The 9593-nt window shown below is 46.4% G+C and overlaps 1 protein-coding gene across 3 annotated transcripts; it reads right to left on the bottom strand.

The window, feature by feature from the left end:
* Positions 1–331: 331 nt before the first annotated feature.
* Positions 332–9593, bottom strand: CENPM (centromere protein M). Of its 3 annotated transcripts, none has more exons than XM_005302614.4 (7): positions 9002–9593; positions 8635–8828; positions 7785–7864; positions 4175–4273; positions 2914–2993; positions 2313–2404; positions 332–1853 (listed from the first exon to the last, which is right to left on the bottom strand). In XM_005302614.4, exons 2-7 carry the CDS (start codon positions 8689–8691, stop codon positions 1728–1730), a joined length of 534 nt encoding a protein of 177 aa, XP_005302671.1. In that variant the 5' UTR covers positions 8692–8828; positions 9002–9593; the 3' UTR covers positions 332–1727. The 3 variants fall into 3 exon arrangements, with proteins under 3 accessions (XP_005302671.1, XP_065419070.1, XP_065419073.1); XM_065562998.1 differs by having other exon boundaries at positions 9007–9224; XM_065563001.1 differs by lacking the exons at positions 2313–2404; positions 9002–9593 and having other exon boundaries at positions 1714–1853; positions 8635–8826.

Genomic DNA, 9593 nt, shown 5'->3' with positions numbered 1-9593 from the left:
AGGGACTTCTTTTAAGAGGTTTTTTTATTCTAGAAAAATATTTATTTCCTATTCAGTATGGAAGAGTCTAGACTACGTGTTCAGGAAGGCTGTTGAGATGTTTATTAGGGGGTTTATTCCAGTGACGAGGTCTTAGCACCACCTTGTGGATTGAAGTGGTAATTGCAACCCATCTTAAGTTAATACAACAGAAGCTAAACATGGTGGTAAGAACTCCTGCACTCACTTTACACTGTTGGTAGCACCAGTGTAGCTACACCACTGATGAAAAATACCTACTGTTTTCCCAGCGCACCCACACTATGTATAAGTGAATGTTACCAGAGACTAGTTTTTAGATATTATACATTTTATTAACTTAATATTCCAGCACACAGTATCAGATTCATGGTATATTCCCAATACAACTACTGCTATTTATGTCTTGACAAGTATAGTCTGACTTTGGGGTTTATAGGCACATGTAAAATGTTTATAGGCAAATGTAAAAGCACGTTATGCAGCACGTTTATAGCCAGGTTAGCCACATTACACCTTTCCACCCATGAAGAAAGAGCAGAGATGGCACAAGATCCAGGGAAGCTAGAGGAATGCAGATTAAGGGCCTGACTTTCAGAGGCACTCAGCAGTTCTGAATGTTAGGCCCCTTGAAATCAAACTTTGTTAGAGAGGAACCATTCTGTGGATCTTTATTTTTAGAACTAATAATAAAACTCATTGAAGAGTGACTTCTGCACTTTTCTGTGTAATAGACACACTTTCACCACTGCACTGAGCAAATCCATGCCCCCATTCACACACCTGGACTAGCAACACTCCCCCACCTCCTCTGATGCTCTGATATTCTCTCTGTCCTGTGGAGACTTTTTGACTTGCAATGGCACAGCATTGAATGTGACCGTCAGACTCATTAGTCAGGTGTGTGTGTGTGTGTGTGTGGGGGGGGTGTTACCTGCCAGGCAGTTTGCTGGGGCTATATAACAAAAGATGACCATTTTTTTCAAAGAAAGAAAAAATGCCAAATTGCTGGGCTGTCTCCTTTAAGCCCCTCCTCCCTCTCTGCTTAGATATTTGGGGATTAGAAAGGCTAGGCCAATCTTTCTTTGCATATCCCCCAACTGCTTGTTCATTACTGCCAACTGCTGTATGTATGGCGGCTACTAAACTGGCTTCCTTCCTTTAAGGGGCTTTATGGGTAAGTGAATGTTTTGCATTTGAGAGAAGTGCCCTATTTCAATTTGAATACTGCAAAAAACTCTTCCTAATGCTTTCCTATGTTCTCCCTGGTGAAATAGTCCATTGGTACTAGGCAGAGAACAGGCAGCAGCCTTGCAGACTTCTGATACTTCTTCTCCATGACTGCTGTGCCTCTGAAGAACACCTACCTGCTATGATACACACTGACCTAAGGACATGGCCATCTCCCACTTCCCATACAGCAATCAGAAGGCTACACAGCTCTTGGTCACTAACAAATGGGGTTAATTCAAACTGGGACCTAGGAGTGAAAGGAGATTCACTAGTACGGCTCCAGCCACCACCCACCAAATAGGAACTAAGCCTTTCCTATAAAGGTAACAAAAGCAAGGAGCAGCATGGGATGAGCTGGCCTCATTACAAATCAACAGAAAAAGCGTCTCAATAAAATTCCCATTACTGTCTATTTCTGCAGTTTGAAACAGCATCAGAGTGTGGACAGGAAGAATGGCAATGGATTTACATCAAGGTTACTCATCAATGGAGCTTTTCATCAAAGAACTGAAGAAGAGGGCAGAAACCCCCGGCATGTGACCAGCGCAGATCTGCAACATCCGGAGCAGCCGCTGAGCTGTGGCAACTCTGATTCCTTCAGACTGGAAGCAGAGGGAGAAAAAAAAAAAAACCCCAAAACCCACAAGTTATTTAAAAATAAAGGGAGGGAAATGAAAATCTAGTTGGTGCTGAGGCGCAGGCAGGAACCAAAGTTAAGTGGGACCCAGATCAACTAGACATAGAGGTTCCCAAACCTGCTCACCTACTTGTCTAGGACCAGTGGGAAGGAGGGGGCAGAGTCACAAAGATTGAAAGCCCCTTTGAAGAAGTACTGTGGACCCAAACCCACTGGTATGAGATTGGGGAGGGGGAAGGAGGAGTGAAAAGGGGCAGCAGAGCCACAGGTTGATGAGGGAAGGTAGGGGAGGTATTCACTAGATTCAGGATGACCAACTATGTGCAAGGGAGCAGCAAGCCATTTCCATTATGCAAGCTCTCTTCCCCCAGCCCTTCAATCAGCAACAGTTGATTAACCCCTCCCAAAAATTAAGCATCCTTACATCCAGCTCACAGAATAGGACAGGGCTGCAGTAGAGGTTTCCCAGTTTCCGGACAGCATTCATCTCTACGCTGCAGTGATTCATCCTACCAACTTCAGAGAGAAAACAGGATGGCATTAGGGAGAATTTTGCAATATTTCACAGCCCATCCTCAGTGGAGAAGAGAACTGAGGAATGTTTAGCTCCACAAATGATCCAAATCTAGCATACAGCATAGTCCTCATAATAGCAAAGCTCATTCAGGCAGTAATGAGCAGGTCAAACAGAATGGCATTGAGACTACCATTAAGAAAAGTCCATGGGAAGACACACTGCAGTTCTATACAAATCAATCTTGCAATTCGTATCCATGGGGGCAAGGGCAGAAGAGACACCTGATTGGAGGAAATGAAGGGAAGGACCAAGTGAGGTCAGAAACATGTTCTGAGCTGGGGAGAAGAGAGGAGATTCAGCAACATTTAAAGAAAAGCTTCTGTGACAAGCTGTTGGCTTGTTTTGTTTAAGGTGAAGAAGCCATTCCAGGTATTTTAAGGAGTAGAAGAAGTGATGAAACACTGGAAGGAGGAGGAGAAAGAAAAAGGTGGATACTCAGCATACATACCACCTGTGATGAGGAAGCACACTTTCCCAAGGAAGAAGTTGGCATCCATGTGTGATAGTGAAGCTTCAACATTCCTAAGACTGATGGAAAAGGAAAGAAAAAAACCACATCATATAATCCAGTTAAACCAGAGGTTAGGCTAGTGCTAGTACCGTCACTAGCACACCAGAAAGCCAGGGCAGCACGAAAGGAGAGACTTTCAAAAGGCACGAATAGGAGATGGACATCCACCTCCTACTGAAAGTCAGAAGGACTTGGGTGTAGCTGCCATTTATGCCTTTCAAAGTCTCTCCTCTTTGTGCTTAGATACTAATGATGGGTGCTAGAGAAGCCATGAAATAGACAGAAAGGAGAACAAAACTCAAGAGTAAGAGGATACTGTTCAAATGAATGAATATCTTGGTGAAGATCTTTAAGGAGCCCAAGGAAGTTAGGCATCCAAATCCCACTGGGCACCTAACTCCTTTAGTCTTCTTTGAAAATCCCAGTCCTTGTATTTTATAATGACTTTCATCTGGATAGCTGTCCAGTGTGACCTGTTACTTTTGAAGATCTGTTCGAGTCCAGAATCAAAGGTCACAAATGAAGCGGCTTTGGCAACACTCTTACCTTTCCCAGCAATGAGGTTTTATCCTCATTATAAAAATACAAACAGGATTGGATTTCTCTTTGTATCAACACTGAGGTGCAATGGTACAGCTGAGAGAGGTAAGGGATAAGATAGACAAAGATCAAAGATCATATTAGTCCTGCTGACTGATGGAGCTCCAATCCCAGAGGGACCTGGTTTAGCAATTCCATCATAAAGAGTACCTGCACACACCATTGACTCAGATCTGACTGTTAATTAAGACTGCCTAGGGTAGGCCAGCTATCAGAACACCGTAACACCCACCACCAACTTGTATGTTGTTTCCATTTTACAGATGGTAAATTTTCAGATTTCATGCACCTGACTCTACATAAGCAGATTACTAGCGTGATCAGAAAGAAATTCCACCCTCCTTGGTATGGCAGAGCACTGCACAATTAGGTGTGTTAAAGGAAAGCAGGTCTCACATTATTCATTAATTGCCATAGGCAGGATAACTGCTGGAGGAATTATTGATCTGTTCCACAGCAGTGTTTGAAAGCCAATGGCTCCATGCGCTTCTAACCATCACAATGATGCAGCTGCTGGATCAGTTTACCCCAGGTTAAACTGACAACTAACTCCTTCCTCAAGTTCTCCCTCCGCTGTTCCAACCCCTTCTGCATTTACCTGTGTTTGCTTTGCATGTTAATCATAAAGGCAATCAGATCAATCCGGGGCCGGATATGATCTCTCTCAGCAGGTAAAGGGAGGGAGGTCGCCACGTGGCTGAAAGACAAAATAAGTTTGCAGGTTTACCCAAACTGAATAGATGGGCAAAGCAGAATCCATTTCGCCAGCCACTTACTTAGCTAGAATGGTTAGCAAGAGCAGATTTAGTGCCATGCATTTCAATGGCCATAAGCAGTTGATGAGACTCATTGCTTGGTTAAATGGCACTCCTGGTGTCCCCCATAAGCCTATTCATAGTCATTAAGAGCCACAATTGACATTTGGTAGCATAAACTTTGTTCCCTCCAAGCTGCTTAATGAGGCCATCCCGTATGACAACAGCTTTCTCCAAGGATTCGTACTGTACTCTTCCCTATAAAAGCCCTAGCAAGGTATCAGGAATTGTGTGCTGTTAGAAGTCCATCTTTCAGATAAGATGTAGACCAGAGTCATTAGTGACAGCAGGGTTGTTTTTTGTTTTTCCTTTTTTAGTTGTCAGAAGGAGGGTGTTAGCCCTGGTCTCCTTGATCAACTTCAAATCAAGTAGCTGTCATGGTCTTGTACCAGATATGGACTGGCTACAGAGTTTACTTCTGAGCAAACTATACACCAAATCTGTTCATCATAGGATCCTTTAATGCTCTGCCAGCTATGGCTTTGGTTCGTTTAAATAAGATATTTTACTCATAGCACACCTAATAGAACAGCATAATACAGTTTGTCTTTCCATTACAATAATTACATTTTAGGGGCCTAAAATTTCTCATGTAACTACAGTTGAATGAAGCACTGTATTTACTTGGCAACACTGCATGTGTGTAGGATAATGTCAGTAAATAGTGCTTTGCATTCTACATCAGAGTCTACTTCAGTAGCACATGACTATCCTGTAAATCAGTGGTTCTCAAACTTTTGTACTGGTGACCCCTTTCACATAGCAAGCCTCTGCGTGCAACCCCTCCTTATAAATTAAAACCACTTTTTAAATATATTTCACACCATTATAAATGCTGGAGGCAAAGCAGGGTTTGGGGTTGAGGCGGACAGCTCACAACCCCCCCATGTAAGAACCTTGTGACCCTGTGAGAGGTCCCAACCCCAGTTTGAGAACCCCTACTGTAAAGTACCTTGAGGCTCTGTAAGTTAGGAGATACAGTATTTTTTTATTTATGTATCACAGAGAGAGTGTAGCATCTTCCCAGTTAAAACTTCTAACCAGCTCTCTATGGTATATTTAATGATAACAACCCCTGCAATGCTCAAAAAGTGATCTTTTCGGCTTCCAATAGAGTGTGTTTTATGTGTGGCTAAGGGAGAATCTTTTTGGCCATATTTTGAAAAAAAAAAATGGAAGTCATTTCTGAGATATGACAGTTTAAAAGTCAGGGGTGAAAACTATCTCTGGAAAATACTTTTGTTTGTAACTCCATTTGTCAAAAATAATTTGGCTTAAAAACTTCAGATGACATTTATGGAAAAGTTCAGGGACAGATCTAGTGACTTTTATCATGTTTAAGAAGTGGAGCTGCACATTTTGGAAGGTCTCCATGGCTGAATTACAATCAGAATGGTTTGGAGGTCCCCAGCACAGTTGATATCTGGCAAATCTTGTACCTTTGTAACACTTACATCTTATAGGTATTTGCTAAGTGAGGCAAAGATATAAAGTTAAGGCAGTAATGCAGTGGTCTTACAGGTCTTGATGCTTGTAGGCCAATAGCTTAGCTAAACTAATTAGGGCATAAGGCCCAAAAAAACTTTAAGCATAAGTAGCTAACAAAGACCAACCATAGATCATAAGATATCACAAGACAGAATGTGGTAATGACTAAACTGCTGACAGGTAACCACAAGATGCTAGTTTATATCAGCTTGAGATATTTTAAGCTAGAGACATCAGCAGATGTCTGACCACAAGAATGCCATGTAACCTGGCTGTACCCTGGCCTGTGTGCCTGGGGAGATGCCAGGGTGATGACCATTGATGATGGTGATGACAGTGAGGGGGAAAGACTATACTTAACACTTCAGGTTGTTCTGCAAGGGATGGTATAAGTATAGGGATGCTCCACTCATTCTGTACTATATCTACCTACCTTGCTTGGTTGGAGCATTTGTGATTTTGCTGATTGTGTTAATAAAATTATTACAAATACAGAAGGTTTTTCCTAAGTGTGAGTGTTGTCATTGCTGTCTGTGCACATTGGAGCTCCCAGCTGAACAGTAATTCTGATAATACTTGGCCTAACCTTGGGACAAGAACCTACCAAATTCCAGAGTGCTAATTGTGGAAACTAAATCGGTAATGTAATTCACCTACAATCAATGGATCAGGCAAGACACTTGCCAATGGACTTGAATGGTCCAAACAATGTTATGGATTTTGGAAGTTTCTCAGGAGTTCTGGTGGACAATTATACTGCTCTAGAATCACTAGTTCTGCAGCAGCGAGAGAAATATACCCTTCTCCCAAAAATCCAAGTTAATGCATTTCCTCTTGTGGATATAATTGCCAAAGTCATCACATTAGCAATAAAGGGAATTCCCAGACAGAAGTTATCATTTAAGCTGGAGTTAAAATTCCAAATGCAAATCAATAACGTGAGGAGGAATAACATAACAAAAGGGTGCGTGTAGGACAAGAATTGTAGCTAGTGGACATTTTACAAGGAAACTTGAAATCTAATCAGTTTAAAGTAGTGTGAGGCACTACACCTGCCTGATTCCCCCTGTTGATTTCAGAGAGTTTCCCTTTTTGGATGGAAGACCCACACACAGACGAAAAAAATCTATTAAGATGCTTATACTGCACCCAGCACTGATCTTCAAGCACCTGGGCTACATATGGGGTATGTCTACACTGCAGCTGGTATCAGGGAGGGCAGACAGACTTGTGCTAGCACACTAAAAATAGCAGCGGGGCTGTCGCGGCACAGGTTGTGGCTCGGGTTAGGCACCCAAGCTCAGACCCAGGTGTCCGTTGCCAGACAGCTATTTTTAGTGTGTTAGCTTGAGCAGAGATAGTGCAAGTCTGTCTGCCCACACCAGGAGGCATGTCCCCAGCTTCAGGGTAGACCATTCCACAGAGGGCTAAGTATTCTCCCCCTCTAATCAGGTGTGGGCTGCTATTTCCTGAAGAAAATGCAACTTGTCTCTTGTACATACACCTAAATCCTACTGAGAAGTTGTAACTTGCAGTTGCACAACCACATCGATGCAATATTGTGCTCTGGGGGTTCAGAGCAAATTCTATCCTTGAAGTGAATGCCCTTGGACTACACTTGATTCCATTGCTACCACCGTGGAGATTGGACCTGTGAGTGAGCTTCAGGTCTGCATTTGACAAGCACAGATGCAGCCCTACTGAGCCACTATCCATTTCCTGCAGTGCCTCAGTTTTAACTTAATCTGCCAGAACCAATACTACTTCCACAAGCCTATCTGACCAGATCTCAACTTGAGACTGAGTCTAGAAGAGAAAAAAAAAAAGACACAAATAAACCTTGGCAAAGAATAATTTCAGAATTGAATTGGGAAGATTTTTGTTCCACCCTTTTCCATCACTTACATATTTATCTTGAAGTTTTTTTTCTCCTTAAGAATTGCCTCTGCTAGCTGCTGCTGCTGACTTTCATCTGTGCCCACCAACTGCTCAGGAAGGGAAAATGACTTGTAAGAGATGCAACCAAAAGATGCAGGGGGGGGAGTCACTAGCTAGTGCCCTTCACCTTGAGAGGTCCCAGGGCACGTTATGAACTACAAGGCTCGGGGAAGATGGTTCACACACAGGCAGCCACCTCTGGGGCAGGACGGGGCACCTGGTTAACACAAAACAGCACCTCTGTGGGGAGAGGTTGCAGCCACCTGGCCCTACATTTTGGGCCTGCGCCCATCAAACCCCAGGCACATGTGTCCAGCTGTGCAGGACTCTCAAGCCCCTGGCACTAGGGGAACACCTAGCACAGGTTAAGGAGAACAGAGGCGACCAGAGTGTCAGTGTTGTAGCCCAGCAGAGGAGGTGTCCTCGGTAGTGCCACATCCCCCACGGTCAGGCTGGGGCTCAGTTAGCCATCCACAGAGCACGCATGGCCCAGTCACCCCACCAGCCCCTGCTCCAACCGGGTCCGCTGTGCAGGTACTGACCAGACAGGATCCTGCTTAGCCAGAGGGGAGGGCACGAGGGGCGGGGCAAACAAGCCTCCCCGCCTATCAACACAGGCCCCTGGGGAGGCAGGGCGACTTGTTTGCATACTAAAATCAGAGCACCAATCAGGACGTAGGGCGTGGCCAAAGGCGCCGGAAGGCGCCGATTGGCCGAAGCCTACGGTTAACTGGAGGGATGCGGCGGTAACGGGAAGGTTGGTTCCGGACGCCCCGGGAAGGGGACGGGACGGGACACGGGTTCCTCACAGACCTACCAAGATAGCGGCCGAGTTGAGCGTCGGGAGTTTATCGAAGGGCCTCACAAGCGACATCACTGCAGAGTACCGCGCGGGCTCTGCCGCGCCAGGACTTCAAACCGCCACCACGTGCTGCGTCATCACCCGCCGGACCGCCCAATGCACGCAGCGTACGCGGAGCGAGATCACCGCACACCACTGCGCATGTGCGACTGTGCGGGGAGGGGAAGGGAGAAAAGTGTGAGGTTGAGCGACGCGCATGCGCAGGTGTGTGTGTGCGCGCGCGCGCGCCCGCCGGAGAATCACACCGCGTGCTGTGCGCGCTTCCTTGGTGTGGCGTGAGGGCCCGCGCGCTGCGCGCGCGTGTGCAGTTCGCTTCCGTTACCTTACTTCGGTCTCCCGGCGCGTGACCGTCTGTCGCGTGCGTCACTCCCCCTCCCCGGTGCTGCTTGCGCAGCGTAGTCTCGCTAGGGGTGAGCCGAGGCCGTGTTCCTGCGCGTGCGGCTTGCGGCGGGCTGCACGTGCCTGAGCCGCCTGGGTCCCAGCCGCGCGTTAGAGAGACGGGGGAGCTTGGCCCAACAGACCTGCGTTGGAGCCTGCGCAGGGCTTTTCTGCTCAGGGCCTCTCAGTCCCCTGGCCCAGGGTTCTCGGCGGGGGGCAATATAAGCGCTGGCCCCGCCTCACTGGGTTTCTCCTCGGCCCTGATGCCAGTAGCCTGGCTCATAGCCCAGGGGTGAGTCGGGGCACGGGAGGCTGGGGTCAGGTTCTGCCCCGGAGGGGGGGGCTGGAGAGCAAGCTCAGCCCACAGTAGTGGCTCCTGTGCCAGGTGAGGCGTTCCCCCGCAGTGCCCTGCGCCTTTCCTGGGGCCACTGGGTCGCCTGCCCCGAGTGGGGCTGTGATAGGCCAAATAAAATGACCTGGCCAGTCAGATGCAGCCCCATGGTCACCAGTTGCCATCTCTGAATAAATGTGGTATT

The sequence above is a fragment of the Chrysemys picta genome, chromosome 1 (assembly GCF_011386835.1).
Source record: "Chrysemys picta bellii isolate R12L10 chromosome 1, ASM1138683v2, whole genome shotgun sequence".
In the NCBI taxonomy this organism is placed as follows: Eukaryota; Metazoa; Chordata; order Testudines; family Emydidae; genus Chrysemys; species Chrysemys picta.
This window is presented reverse-complemented; position numbering and strand designations above follow the sequence as displayed.